General features: G+C 38.6%; 1 protein-coding gene across 1 annotated transcript; it reads left to right on the top strand.

Annotated features, from left to right (window-relative positions):
* The first annotated feature begins 4276 nt into the window (after positions 1-4276).
* Positions 4277-15165, top strand: LOC134798106 (putative phosphatidate phosphatase). Its single transcript, XM_063770446.1, has 6 exons — positions 4277-4572; positions 7012-7163; positions 8714-8911; positions 13168-13338; positions 14003-14179; positions 14706-15165. Exons 1-6 carry the CDS (start codon positions 4515-4517, stop codon positions 14799-14801), a joined length of 852 nt encoding a protein of 283 aa, XP_063626516.1. The 5' UTR covers positions 4277-4514; the 3' UTR covers positions 14802-15165.
* Positions 15166-16361: the final 1196 nt, after the last annotated feature.

The raw sequence follows: 16361 nt of genomic DNA, 5'->3' as shown, positions 1-16361 counted from the left end.
ATTTTCTATGGGAGGATAAATTATTTTTTCGCGATTTCGGGGTTGGTCCCATAGTAAAAGTTGCTCAGTATAATCCCCAAAACCTCCCGGGCAACGGAAATGCACTTATTTTTTTGCCACATCAAACATCAAACATCAACATTTATTCAGCAAATAGGCCACAAGGGCACTTTTACACGTCATCATTGAATTTACCACCGTGTACCTATAATCTATATATCTACTTAGACCACGGGTTGGAAGCCCGGGCTAATAATTTCATAAACCTACAATATCGAAACTATTTTCAATGGGTCACCGTCGCGCGCTTGTGCAGTAAAGGCGGTGCAGTCGTTGCTCCGTGAAGAAGATCCTCGAAAATTTTATCGGAACATGTCGAGCGTTTCTTCGACTTAATTATACGTAAGTTTGTGACCCGTTGAAAATAGTTTTAATATTTATGTGCGACTCTCACGGGAGTTTTATAGTTAGAAACCTTAAAATAGTTATCTACATGTCTGTATTCTACATGCTAACATGACGTAAGTATGTAATTACTACAACATTTGTTATTGTGATAAGATAACATGTTTGTACATATTTTTAAGAGTGTGACGCATAATATAGCTACTGAATATGACCTACTAGTTTTTGAAGTGAAAACTTCTTTAGCGGCGCTGTGCACTTTTTGTGATGGGGAAAAAATGTTAAACTCGTAACAGGTGTCACGTGACCGTAAGACGTAAGACGGACACGTGACCTGACTGTTACAATGTCATTGAGTTTTTCTTCATTGATTTAAATGCCATCTAGTGAGTTTTCCTCTAACTGGTACTAATATAACTCGAGTACTAACAGTGATGTGCTTAGGCGTTTCAAGTAATGCGACGAAATAACGCTATATGACGTTAACCTCGATTATACATAGTGCTGCAGACATATGTCATTGAGTTTTCACTTCTGCCGGCACTCCCGGAGTGCAACCCGTTGTTTTTTTTAGTTTTTTAGTCAGTTTTATTTTTGTACAGCAATAATTTTTAAAATATTTGTGAGTCAGGTTAACGCAGTTAAAAGTTTTGAGTGGTCTGATTTACTTATTATAATAATAGTTAATGTTATCAAATATGTATATTCTGTTAAATATGATAAGTATTTTGTATGAAGATTTATTATAGTCTGTAGTCTATTAATCCAAACAATAGAACGCTACTAACTGAATTGAAAAACGAGCAGTGTTGATCGTAAAATAAAGGATGTTTGTAGGTATATGTTTTATGCTGTATTCTTAATTTTTAACCTAAATATTTGACATAGGCACAGAATAAATAATAGTACTACAGTACAGAAAGGACACTTCCTACAAAACCGCTGATATAACCGATGATGATAGCGATTCAGGGACGAATCATGCTATCCCTTTCTAATGTATGGCACTGTACTATCCCTTTCGGCTATTTAGGGTTGTCAAAAATCAAGTCTTTATCTTATCTGTGGTTGTGCAAATGTGCACGCAAAAGGACGTCAAGAGGTGCCAACCCTAATAGTTGCTCGGAGCAATGCTGAGCAGAATGGAGCCGAGTTTGCCCGAAAGGAGGAGTGTCTCCCCACTGACATAGGTATTTGTTAACATTCCCATTTTGATTCTACTAATCTCCACATCGATTCTTGTTTCATTTAATCGTCTACCAAATATGTATTTAGTTGACCCTAAGACCCCGCTTTGCTCGCTCCATTAAAAACTAAGGGTGGTAAATATTTCACCTGTCCAATTTCTTTGTCCAATGTGTAATGAGAGAGTGAGACACAATAACATTAGACTAGATTAGATTAGATTGGGCAGATGGAATACCACCCTAAGGCACTGTGCAAACACAAAAAAAATCCTCAATTCAACTATAGGTACAGTTGGAATTAGAACCTTGCTATTTTAAGGACAATCTCAAAATCCATAATCTTTTGAGAATGAACTTCCGTTAGCATAAGCAAGTGACATCAAAACTGGGTAGCATAAACAAAATCATGTGTACTCGTGAATAACGGTTTTCAAGGTGAGTCGAGTACTCGAAGATTAGTCACCAATCGCTATCAGTTCAGTGCATTGGTCCGATCGAAGCGCCCGTGCGGCGAAATACGCGAAAAAACTGTGAAATAAAGTGTGAAAAGTTTTCCCTTCCTATCGGAACCAATGTTGTCTGGAAGAGATCGCTTATTAGCGATAAGAGCGCCTATTGTTAAGTTGTTACCTAGTCTTATGCTTGTATTAGGTCATTACCTATGAAATTGGCGTTTTGTTCGGAGAATTTCAACGAAACACGAATTTTCATACAATTAATTTTGCGGATATTTTTTTGATGGCTAATTCAAACCAAACAAAATTTTTCCAGTAATTTTTGACACCTTTAAGGTATGTTTTCAATATCTCCATTTCTTGAAAATTGGTACCATTAGAAAAATATAAGTAATTTTAATACTCGAACCGACAGCACATGAAAAGACCTATTTTCAAGGCTTAATTCTGAACACTTAACAATAAAAAATAACAATTAATTGCTGTCAAGCAGTTTGGCGAAATCATATTGTAGTTTTATTGTAATTGTGTATGTACTTTTGTAAAAAAAAAAAAACTAGGATCAGACTTATATCTATGAACAAAAACGCCAATTTCATAGGTAAGGACCTAATATTTCACTTTTTGTATTTTTTCAACTTTTTTGTGCAATAAAGGATATTTACTTGACAAATGTCGTCAAGAAAGATCCGCTGAGTGATATAGATATAGTTAGACCAAGCTAAGTTGGCAGCGATTTTGATAGCCCAAATTGTGCAAGTGTTATTTAAACGTCATCATTTCATAGAAGTTTAAAGTAAAAACGTTTAAAATAACACTTGCACAGCCTGGGCTTCCAAAATCGCTGGCAACGTGGTCTACTCTATAGATAATCTTAAAGAGATGATCGTCTATATGAAAAGGCAGGAGCAGGGCCGTCTTAAACTATGCTGGGGCCCTTGCACACAAGAATTTGGGGCCCTTTTGGAAAGTAAAGAAAGCTAATTAAACTAACATTTTACTACTATGATCTTCTATTTATTATGGGTAATCAAATATACTGTTACTTTCTGTCCTTCGGGGTCCCCTGAGGATGGGGGCCCTGGGCATGGGCCCCGTTTGCCCTTATGGTAAACACGGTACTGGGCAGGAGAATTGAAAAAAATGAAGGTTTTTTTTCTTGTGTCCGATCTCCTCTTTAGGACACCGTCCCAGTGTAGGTAACCAGTGTTTTTCAAGTTTTTGCAATACTCTGGGAGGTGAATATGTAGGTCATACTGAACGAATTATAGTAAGGTGTATTCGGGTAATTCCGATAGGAAAAAACGCTAAAAAGTGCGTGATAGTTCCTAAAAAGGGACTTAATACAACGGAATATGAGTGAATTTTAAATCCGAAATTACCCGATTACACGTTATGACTGCAGAAATCGTAAATTTTATAGCATTTTTGGTGCAGCGGAGTGGTGTTAACGGAATTGGTACTTATAGATAATTCCAACTGAAATGGTAAATTAAGGTTAATATTAACGTAATTATTAGGGTTGAAATTGTTTATTTATACCAATTCCGTTAACACCACTCCGCTGCACCGAAAATGCTATAAAATTTACGATGTCTGGCCTTATGAGAAACCATCACTGAAATCGTGAAAAAAGATGGTTTATACCTTTCAGCTGACCAGATGTTGGTGTTTTCTATTGGACAGTGAGTGATTCTTGTGGTTAAGGTTAAGGGGCTGGTGCTATACCTACTGGTTGGTAATCTAGCGACTAGTGTCACCACTTATTTCCCTCGCGAAGTATGGTTAACCGTTGAAAAAACACCCTGTTTCCACTGAATCGGTGACGTAAAGAAAAGCTTGGACACAAGAATAATTATTTAATTTGCATAGGGGCAATGTTGTACTTTTTCTCCACTTATTTTGATATTTCACGTGAGCTTTTTTAGGGCTTTTTAATACCAGAGCTACAAGAGCGGACCTTTCATGATTAAAACGTTTGTTTTAAGCACGGATACGATGGTCGTTTTTGTCTACGTGATAGCGTGATAAAATGGTATCCGTCACTTTCTATCCTCCAGTGTTAAAAAGTGACAGTTATTTTATCACGTGGATAAACGTGGATAAAGCCATCCATAATACGCCTGCAGGTTAATATAATGCGATAAGAGACAATCAACGGGGTGATGTTGTTAAAAGTTTAATAAACAATGATTATGAATTATCAGTGTTCTATGAAAAATACTTAGGTATATACTAACCTAGAATTAGCGTTACTTGAAGTTAATTCAAAAGATTAATTAGTGCAAAGTGGGTGTGTTCGAAATCGAAATCTTATCTGTGAAAGATATTAAATACAATGATTAATGAAATGAAAATCGTGCGAATTGCAAAAGCCGTATCAAGTGAATTTCCGAAGCAATCGTATAATTCGAATGAGTGTTAGTTTAATTAGATTTTATTTCAATTGATCTTTGTATCGTGTGAGATGGCTCAGGATATGTTAATATGGAAGATTGTGCTGGATTTCTTTATATTATGCTGTTGTAAGTATATTTTATATGATATTTAAATATTTAGGTCTATGTGCGTTGTGCGCGTTTCAGCACCAACCCCATGAAACGCCATTTTTAGGGTTCCGCGCCTAAGGGGTAAAAACGGGACCCAACTCCACTAAGATTCCACTGTCCGTCTGTGCGTCTGTCTGTCTGTCACCAGGCTGTATCTGAACCGTGAAATTTAAAAAAAAACAGTTGAAATTTTAACAGATGATGTATTTCTGTTGCCGCTATAACAACAAATACTAAAAAGTACGGAAACCTCGGTGGGCGAGTCCGACTCGCACTTGTCCGGTTTTTTGAGCACAACTAGGCTCTACCTACAGGAAACGCCTACATTTTACCGAAAAAGAAATTCACGCAGAAGTTTAAATGCCTGTGTACTCATACAATAGGTACAGTCATCAGCAATAGTATGTTACACAACTAGGGCCGCAAAAATATATGACGCGCTCTTATTGCGCTCCAAATAAGAACGTGTCACATATTTTTGCGGCCCTAGTTGTGTAACATACTATTGCTGACTGTACATATAAACAAACGAAAGCCACAGAATGTTTGGCCGACGAAATTATGGTGGATAGTATATGCTTCCGTGTCCTAACTACTTATTGGGTCAAACAGATCACTGTGTTATGTCTTTCCTGTAGACATACACAAGAGTTAAGGGCTATAAAGGTTAATTTTCTTATTTAACCCTTATCCACGTGAAAAGGTCCTCCTTTTATTTAAAGAACTATGATAAAATCATTACTTACATGCCCACAAGCTGTTAACTATCGCCCACAGGAGAGAAAACTAGTGTGTTATCGCGAACAGTACATTTTTCTCTCCTGTGGGAAATAGTTAACAGCTTGTGGGCATGTAAGCAATGATTTTATCATAGTTCTCTAAATAAAAGGAGGACCTTTTTACGTGGATAAGGGTTAAATAAGAAAATTAACCTTTATAGCCCTTAACTCTTGTGTATGTCTACAGGAAAGACATAACACAGTGATCTGTTTGACCCTATTGCGGTAGGTATATGTATGTATACAGTACCTAACCGCGCGATAAATATTGCACATCGGTGTTTAGAATGAGACATTTGGAGACAACGAGAGAAAGAAAGAGAGAGAGAACGCTCTATTACGAAGCCGAAATTCCAATGTGCAATATTTATCGCCGGGTGATATGAATATTGAGCACCCAACTCAAAATTAATAATTATTTCTGGGTGATCGATCGCGTGGGAACACCATGGGAAACACTCTCGAAGATAACGCTGTCAATAATCACGATATCATTATACAGGGTGATTCATGAGACGTGAGCAGGACTAATCCTGCACACTCAGTAACTGATAATTGATCGATCACCGTCTTATTTAGGTGAAACAGCCAGATTTTTTCCTATTTTTTAACTTTTTGGTGAGGGCAAATTTAATCCTCTACAATCATGGTCACCCTACAAGACCTAATTAATAAGCATAAAACCTCTTTAATTTTTGATTACGAAGAAAATAAACTGTCAAACTTGAGTGAGATACGAGTTTTCAAAAGTTACCAGACCGCGATGACAGTGGTGACATTCAATTTGACACAGAATATCGGTAGTTTAGTATTCTAATTTTAGGGTGACCACGCATGTCGTAAATAAATTAATAACTTTTTTTTTCAACACGACTAGAAAATTAACGTTAACCTCACTAATACTGATACGAAAGTGTTGCTTATAATCTACGAAATGTGCAGTATTAGTCCTGCTCACGTCTCCTGAATCAGCCTGTATATTCCCGCTCCCAGCGATATTGAGTTTATCTCCGTTTTATTAAGCTTAGATAGTGATATGCGGAAGTTGTACCAGTTTTAGAAAAATATAAAAATGATTGATAATCTGAGTTTACGTAGGGTAAGGTGGGATAAGACGAATATAGTTTATTTTGCTCGGAGCAAGACAAACAGTATGAGGTTTCCATACAAGTGTTTGTCTTGCCGCGGTGATAGCCTTCCCCACCTTACCTTAATCCTTTTATTTTATGACTAGATAGCGATTATGGTATGGCAGAGGCAGGTCTTGTCACAAACAAACAAATAATTTAAAAGGACCATACTTATTTTTATGGACAAAATTTCTCTACATATTTCGTTTTATTTTTGCCGCAGAAAAAACTTTTTAAACGTTAATATATTTTTTCATGCTACGATTATTAATCGTAACTATGATCGAGGTCACACGCACCATCTAAAGGAGTCTAAACAATCGTGAAACTATTCTAATACTTACTTTGTAAGTAAAATTATTCTTTAAAGAATGCTCGAGCTAGCCCCTGATTCATCAAATTTAGCAAAATCTAAGTTAATTTCTGCCGTTTTAAAGGTTATCAACGCAATATTAGATTTGACATCCATTTATGAGTAGCGCCATAAATTATTTTTATATTTTCAGTGGCCTCTCCCCTCCTGTACTTCCAGTTCTGGAGCAAGCCAAAGCTAGGAGGTTTCTTCGCGGATGACCGCAGCCTCCACCTGCCGTATGAACAGCAGACTGTACCTGAAGCTGTGTTGGCGCCTGCTGGCTTCGCTCTCGTCATTGTCACGGTATAGTACAAAGCTGGAAAGTTTCTTCGCGGATGACCACAGCCTCCACCTGCCGTATGAACAGCAGACTGTACCTGAGGCTGTGCTGGCGCCTGCTGGCTTCGCACTCGTCATTGTCACGGTATAGTACAAAACCTCGTACAAAAAAAATCTAACACATTGAATACTTTAATATTTACTAATAAGGGCTCATTTAGAAGGCGCGCGAATCTAATCGAATTCCGACCGATCAAATACCGCAATGTAATGAAACTTATGAAACTCACATGCGAGTTCTTCATCATCATCATCATCATATCAGCCAGAGGACGTCCACTGCTGGACATAGGCCTCCCCCAAAGAGTGCCACAATGACCGGTCTTGCGCCACCCGCATCCAGCGGACTCCCGCGACCTTTACCAGGTCGTCAGTCCACCTTGGGGGGGTCTACCCACGTTGCGCCTTCCGGTACGTGGTCGCCACTCGAGAACCTTTCCGCCCCAACGGCCATCGGTTCTACGGGCAATGTGCCCCGCCCACTGCTACTTAAGTTTAGCGATTCGGAGGGTTATATCGGTTACTTTGGTTCTGCTGCGGATGGCCTCATTTCTGATGCGATGCCTAAATGAGCCCTATACTCTACCACAATTTATTACATTGCACTCAGCTACTACTTAATATTTTCTATTAATATTTATTTCCTAAGATGGTATTTTTCTTGTTACCCAACATAACACTTCCAGAAACTCTTCAAACTTTCACAAGACTTTAGATTTTTCTTAGACAGATCCTCTTTTAGGAAAAAGTTAGTTATTTTCTTGTACAGTTTTTGTAAAGATTTTTGCAACTTTCATTCCTTGACGGGTACTTATTCAGTCAAGGATATTAGTAGAAGTAATATGAGGAATCTACTTATCACCTTTCCTGTTTTAAATTATCTATTAGACCCAATCTTTGATTTTCCCGTTGTAATTAACAACAGCGCTCAAAACCCCAGTCTGTCTTGCATAATTATCAATTTCCGTCCTTTGTTTAACTCGTTTTCTTTTGTTCTCTATTAAGTTTAGAATTCATAACAAGTAACAAAACCACAGTGATTATTCGGATTGCATATAATTATTGCAATAGTAAACGTATGGTTTGATTTATGGTGCGGCAAAATGTTTGTTGCACATTGCGCAGCACAATTCTTGGAAGGCTTGCATGAAACGAGCAATCTACATATAAAAAAATGCCTGTAACTCACGACGCATTCTCAGATCAGTGGTCATTGCCAAATTGTCGATTTTAATGATCTTACTAAATAGTATGCCGAAGACCGGGATAAACGCTAAGATGAGAGAGAGAGAAACGCCAATCGGAAAGCATAAATGTGTGGATGACAGTTGCGAATGAAAAGTCATATAATCAGAAGCGGTATCATGGTCGCATTTTTAACACCTGTCATGCCATGCGTCGCTTTCGTACTTACATATTTGTTAGAACGTGACAGGCATGGTGACGAAAGAGCCGACTATCTTAGCCCAACAGTTTCAATTAGTGTTATCTATAAACCTTTACATCTCTTCCAGGTAATAATCGTAGAATATGTCCGCGAGAAGAAAGGCCGGAGCGTCGGCGAGAAGTTCCTGTGCGACCACCTGATCCCGGGCTGGGTGTGGACCAGCTACGTCACCATTGGCATCTTCACGTACGGCGCGGTGGTGCAGCAAGTCACTTCGGAGACTTTGAAACAAATCGTTGGAAGGCTTAGGCCGCATTTCTTTGATGTAAGCAAGTCTTCTTTTTCCTGCCCTTATCCCACGTTATGTGGGGTCGGCACAACATGTTTTTCTCTTCCATTCGCCTCTGTCTTGTGTCACCTCAGCACTCATTCCTTTCTTTCTCATATCCTCTCTCACACAATCCATCCTACGTTTTTTGGGTCTACCATCCGCTCTCCGTCCATCAACATTCATCCCTAACATCATTCATTACATGCCCATGTACCCGAAAGATGCACAGCAGGAGAAACAACTAAACGGGCAAAGTAAAAATGATCTGTAGACGCTCTTATTCTCTTAACAATAAAGCATTCAGATCATTTTGAACACCTCGCCTTGGTACTTCTACTACTGACTGTACATTAATTGCTTTAGAAGAATAGAGATGCAAATAATATAGTAAGTCACCATCTCCGTCCGTCCGTCGGATCTTCCTTAAATAAATGTAGTGTAACTAGTGCTTGATGAAAACGTGTTAACACATTCAGGGCCAAGAACCCGACAGTCGGGTACACTGTTCATAGCGACTTCGCGCTCCATACGGCGAAAACGTGACTACGCGCTACGAGCGTAATCCGTAGCACTTAGTGGCAGTGAATGTGTTAATTACATTTGATGTCTTTCCCATCACGGAACAATGATGTTCCGGACTTTTTGGGAGGCGTGCGCGGAGCCGAAGCCAACACGCAGACACTTTAATGAAATGTAAGGGGTAAGGGGGATTACTATGGGAGTATTAAGCTGTATTAGGAACAGAAATAACATGCAGCTTAAACTACGCTCTGATCCAGATAACATCACACTTAAAATTACATATAGAAGATATCGCAATTATTGCAATAACCTCATTAAGAAACATAAACGAGCATATAACCAAGAACAACTTAACAAAGCTGGTAAAAACACTACGTATCTGTGGAAAGCTATAAATAACATAACAAATCGTAAACCTAAAAACACAGAGAGCAATCAACTACTCGATATCAAAGACTCTCCAACTGATGCTGTGAACACGGTAAATGAGTATTTCGCCGGTATCGGAAAATCTTTAGCTGAAAACATTTTAACAAACAATTCTAATATTTCTTACAATTCTAATCAGCCGGTAAACCCCTTACTATCTTCTTTTGTATTATTAGACACTGACTCCAGTGAAGTTTACACGACTTTAATGAGTTTGAAATCAAATAGTGCCCCGGGTTGGGACAACATTTCTGCAACTTTTTTGAAAATGGCCAGTGCAATAGTTGTTCCTATTATAACTCACCTTATCAATCTCTGCTTTAAGACCGGAACCTTTCCAAACGCACTTAAAAAGGCAATAATCACTCCAGTGTACAAAAGTGGAAATAGAGATGATACATCCAACTACAGGCCAATTTCCGTTTTACCCGCTATCTCTAAAATATTAGAAAAACTACTTAATAACCTCATTCTAAACTACCTCACAAACTTCAAGATACTATCAGACAATCAATATGGGTTCAGAAAAGGACTATCTACAGAAGATGCAGTAACAGCTCTCACGTAGACAAAATAGACAAAAATAAAAAATGCTTAACAGTATTTTTAGATTTAAAAAAAGCATTTGATACTGTTTCCATTCCTACTTTGGTGTCAGTTTTAGAAAATATAGGTATTAGAGACGTCCCACTACAACTTTTTAAAGACTATCTGCAAAACCGTACGCAAAAAGTAAAAATAGGAACCTACATAAGCGAAGAATCAGATATATCTTTTGGTGTGCCACAGGGGAGCGTCCTTGGGCCAACCCTATTTCTAATATATATAAACCAGCTTTGTAATATGCACATAAACAGAGGACACATTTTTACCTATGCCGATGATACTGCCATTGTCTTCACTGGAGATACTTGGGAAGACGTGAAACACTCTGCAGAGTTAGGTTTATCAGAAGTTGCCTGCTGGCTCCGCTCTCGTCTCCTTACATTAAACACAACAAAAACAAACTATATTTCCTTCACAAACTACAATAGCTCACAACCCAACCCCGTTTATAATATAAAAATCCACACATGTAATAACAATATACAAACCGGTGCCTGCTCTATTATAAATAAAGTTGAAAGTGTTAAGTATTTAGGGATACTCGTTGACCAACGCCTAACATGGCACTTACAAATAGAGCTGCTCATGAGCCGAGTCAGGAAGCTTATATGGGTCTTTAAAAATTTAAGACATATCGCTAATTCACAACTTCTTAAACAAATATACTTAACCCTAGTTCAATCAATTATTAGTTACTGCATACCGGTCTGGGGAGGCGCCACTAAAACCAAATTTTTAGAGCTCGAAAGAGCCCAGAGATCACTATTAAAAATTATGCATTTTAAACCATTCAAATTTCCAACCGTACACCTATATAAGCTTTCTGATGTATTAACAGTAAGAAAACTGTACATATTATTTGCAACTTTAAAAATACACAAATCTAAACCATATACACCTACCATACGAAATACAAGGAGAAACGGTAACATAATTCCAACCACTTCAATAAATACCACATACGCTAGTAGACAATTTGTCTACAAATCTGGCAAACTATACAATGTCATACATAAGCACTTAAAATAAATATATATCACTTACCATTTTATGAATGTAAAAAAAATATAACAGACTGGCTTAAATGTAAGAGTTATTATGATACAGAAAACTTAATCCAAAGTGTTTTAGGACTGTAAACACACACACACACACACACACACACACACACACACTCCACGAAGTAATGCCTAGCGGTGGATCCCGTGGGGAAAGCAGAGGCCGGAGAAAGAGGAGGTTTTTTTAGTCGGTATTGAACATCTGAATCCGACATACCGGGCATAATCCTGATGATACGCAAATGTATTTTTCCCTCTTAAAAAAAAAACACACACACACACATACACACACCACACACACGCACACACGCGCGCGCACACACACACACACACACACACACACACACACACACACACACACACACACACACACACACACACACACACGTAATTATTTTTGTTATTCTCGGTGCGTTAATTTTATTTCATTTAATTTCTATGTTAATTTAAAAATATACATATATTGTTGTTCTACTAAGGAAGAGCGGTGCCTCTTAACACAGGTATTTGTTACTTAAAAAGAGGCGCCAACACTTACAACTGTATAAGTAATTCTTAAACTGAATAAATATTTTTTTTTTTTTCATTTTCATTTTCACACCGAGCGGATGCTGCCCTTGACCGTGTCATAGGACGCACGCAGAGGCAGCACCCGCCACATTTGATTATTATTATTTAGGTAATATGTATTTACTTCTATGTAGGTACTTTGGTAGGTACCTACAAATGTTTTTATAACAAAGGCTACAAATAAGTAGGTACATTGTTTACAATAACGGTGAAAAAGTTGCAAATTACCGGAGTTTAACCCAAATTAGAGGTACAATGGATACGCGTCACATATCACGTCATTCGCACCTTCGTCTCATTTACTGCTACGCGTGTTAACGTTTCTTTGTCAATTTTGTAATGTTACGGTTATTTTGATGTTTTGGAAAGACACTCATTGTTCATTATGTACCTACCTATAGGCAATCATAATAACTACAATACTCTCACACATATATACTCGGAGTTTCTCTACGTGATCTAATCAGAAATGCGGAGATGCGTATATAGACGAACTAAAGTCACCGACATAGCCCACCGGAATAGCAAGCTGAAGTGGCAATGGGCAGGCCACATTGCAGGCAGAGAAGATGGCCGATGGGGTAGAAATGTGCTCGAGTGGAGACCACGGACTAGCAAGCGCAGCGTAATAGGACGTCCACTCACAAGATGGACAGACGACCTTGTTAAGGTCGCCGGAAGACGCTGGATGCGGGTCGCTTCCAACCGGAACGTAAGGAGGTCCAAGGGGGAGGCCTATTTTCAGCAGTGGACGTCTTATGGCTGAGATGATGATGATGATGATGATGATGATGATTCTCACACATACAAAATTGTTCTTTGTGCCTATGTTGATGAGTTTAGGTTTAAGTATATCGTATAATTATCGATTAGGTTATTAAACACTATTCTTTTTTCTCCAATCAATTTTCAGCATAGTGACTTTACATTACTCCCATGGCATAGTTTTTCTTATGTTTTTAACAATCCATATAAATCATCGACTTATTTAGTACCTAGTAAGCAACAAAGCATCAAACATTGAGTTAAAACAAAGTAAGCCCAACTTTTCTTTCTCCATTCCAGGTCTGCCGTCCGGTCTACAACGCGTCAGACCCCGCCAATGCCAACGGCTACATACAGGTCTACACCTGCGTAGACCCCAACGACTCGCGCACTAAAGAGATCAGTCAGCTCAGTCTGTCATTCCCTAGCGCGCATGCAAGCTTCGCTATGTACATCGCCGTATTCTACATTGTAAGTTATATACATTTATTTACATAAAAGATATATACAGTGGTACTAAGAAACTAAATTTTAATAACTAGCTTAGATCCAAAATAGGCCCTTGAGGCATTGTACCAAGGATGTTGGCGGCATTTCCTCGTTGTATCGCCATGGTATAATCTATAAATCATTTAAGCCAAGCATCCCAAACGCAAGCTCCATCTAGTCTTGCTTCAAAGATCTAAATCTGTATTTACTAGAGTATAATGCAAGCCTCCAAATCTCTAAAACTCTAAAATTTTAGTAAATTAAAGGATGACTCACGCTAGACCGGGCCGGGCCCAGGCTGAGGCGTCCGACCCGTCATTTTCTGACGGCTGATCGGTGATCACGTGGTGCTTACTGCTTTCCATAGAAAACGAAGCGCCGGAAGCTCCGGCCCGGCCTAGCGTGAGACATCCTTAAGGCATGTGCACACCAGCTTGCGTGTGCGTGACGTACACGTGCACGTGCGCTAAAATGTTGGAGCCGCACACGCACCGTCACGCAAGCGGTGCACGGTGTGCCGTCTCTCATAAGGATCTGTATACTACAACGCCGCACGTGCTAGTCACGCACACGCAGCCCGTTTGCACAGGCCTTTAATGTGACTCTCCTTGTTCCCTTTAAATATGTATTCCTATTTGGTTTTCAGATATACCTCCAGCTGAAATGTAAATGGCGAGGTTCGAAGCTGCTTCGCCACGCCGTTCAGTTCCTCATTCTACTGGGTGCGTTGTACGTTGGCCTGTCGAGGGTGGTGGAACACTTTCATCACAGGGATGACGTCGCTATCGGCTTCGTTATAGGCGCCGTCGCTGCCGTTCTAGTGGTGGGTAACACTTTAACTGTCTTAAATAGGTATATTTTGTAGACGGCGTTCGGAATAGCAAAATGGAACCTATTACATATATCATTAGGGTGCGAGCCGCACAAACATGCCTCAACTAGCCGAGTGCCGAGCCGCTTATTTCATAAATAAAACAAAAATTCTAAGATTGTTATAAGCGGCTCGGCACTCGGCGAGTCCCGCCATGTCTGGCCGCACCATTAAATATTAGATCTAGGTCGTCTAATACTACTACGATGGGACGTAGGGATAAAGTGAAAAAAAATATCCCCCGTCCTTCGTGTGGCGGTGGTAGGCAACATACCTATTTATTTCCTAATAAGTACTATCATTTTTATTAACTAGGCACATTCCGAACGAACGAAATAATCCTTGTTGACTGTGCGACATTAAAAGGGTCCAGAATATCTTAAATTACGCACAATGTAACAACATCACATAAAAACACATGCGCCTAGCTAAAGCATTATTTAGATTACATTTGAATGTGAAATAATGTTGTTTTCAGGTGAAATTTGTGCTGAAACCCAAGAAGTATATGTCCGGGACGTGGCAGGAGACGCCACAACAGAACATCCTGCCGCGGCCGGTGTTGGCGCGGTGACTTCACTTGGCGACTTTAGAATCGCTAACTAAACTAAACTTGTTTGCCTTTGCTCGACCATTGTGAAGTACCTAGTGGACTCGAAGACGATATTTCTGCGCATGTTTAAGGAAAAAAAATTCAATCATTAGAAGCGCGCCAGCAAAATATTTTTATACAACATAACATTGTCGGCCTAGGCTTTCAAATTGAGCTGTGTTTTTTATGTGTTACTAGCAAAAACAAAGCTACTGGGTCCAGTAATTCAGTATGAAAACGGTTTTTTGACGTTAAATATAAATGTTAACGTGACTAAAACTGTATACCTACTGTTACCTACCTAATTATTGTGTAGGTAGGAATTATATAGGTAGGTATGTCAATAAAGTAGTAAGGTATTTTTTTACAAAGGGATAAAGTCCATACTTGAAGTCGGGTTCTCTTATTTATCGCCGAAAATGGTATGGCCGATTATTAATTCCCAACTCACGTTTGGCGGAATTTTATTTCGCTGAATTTTTATTTCCCAACTTATCAAATGTTTTTTTTTTATTTGCCAACCGCACAGTTACCAACTAAACGTTTGGTCTGTGTTTTATAATGTCAATTTTCAAAATGCCAACTTTCATGTCGTAGAATGTTTTAGTTGGCATAATATACAATTAGTTGTTTATTGTTTACCAATTGTTTCATTTGGTCAGACTGTACCAAAGGGGGCCGTTTCTGGGACTTAGAATTTTTTTTGAGAAAATGAATAAAACATAGGGGTTTCAAAACACTTAGAATAATTTACAAGATTTCGATGAAATAATTACTTTTTTCTTAATAAACTTTTCTCTAAAATTAAAATTGGCCGAGATATTTGACCCGAAAGTTGACAAAAATCTAGGACTGGGTCAAATTTACGATGGATGTTGTGTCATTATAACATCTATTTTTTAAGTAATCGTAGACAATATGCTAAAATAAGCATGTTTTGTAGGAATAACTTTTCTCAAAATCAAAAATGGCTGAGATATTTGAAAAGAAAGTTGGGATTATTGACCCGAAAGTTGCTGTGTAAGTACGTTTTTCGGGTTGTTGAAAAAAAAATAACCTCGAAGACTAAGGCGGGAGCAAAGCTCCCGCCTTAGTCTTCTAACCTAACCGTATCCAAGTCGGCTCTGCCCAGGAAGGTCTTGCTCGCTCGCTTCGCTCGCTCGCTGCCACTGGCTTCAAATATTAAAATATACATTATAAAAAGTCCAACTACTCGGCCATTTTTGATTTTTTGGTATGTATCTTTTTCTTATTTGTAACTTGCCTAATGTATGAAATGCGAACTGTAGCTTCAACGAAACGTTATTCGTCCAAGAGTTGTTCGACCAAGTGAAAGATTTGACAAATGATAAGTCTCCCAAAAGTTTAGAGGCGTTATAATAATCTGCTTTACAATCATTCTACCAATTGAAACGTTGTCATACAAACATTTGCTAATCGTTAGTTGTCAAAGTGAAACGTCGGCGAAATGTTGGTTGGCAAATGAAATTCCGCCAAAAATAGTACTGCGAAAAGGCAGAACACCTTGAAGTCGCGTTAGAT

Source organism: Cydia splendana, chromosome 16 (assembly GCF_910591565.1).
Source record: "Cydia splendana chromosome 16, ilCydSple1.2, whole genome shotgun sequence".
Taxonomy (NCBI): Eukaryota; Metazoa; Arthropoda; class Insecta; order Lepidoptera; family Tortricidae; genus Cydia; species Cydia splendana.
Note: the sequence above shows the minus strand (reverse complement) of the source record. Positions and strands in the feature narration are given on the sequence as shown.

What these genes read in the sequence shown, in the direction of transcription:
- LOC134798106 (XM_063770446.1), top strand. Translation starts at nt 4,515, where the DNA reads ATGGCTCAGGATATGTTAATATGGAAGATTGTGCTGGATTTCTTTATA. An exon ending in TCGCTCTCGTCATTGTCACG is followed by an intron (nt 7,164 to 8,713) that starts GTATAGTACAAA and finishes CATCTCTTCCAG; the next exon opens with GTAATAATCGTAGAATATGT. An exon ending in ACATCGCCGTATTCTACATT is followed by an intron (nt 13,339 to 14,002) that starts GTAAGTTATATA and finishes TTTGGTTTTCAG; the next exon opens with ATATACCTCCAGCTGAAATG.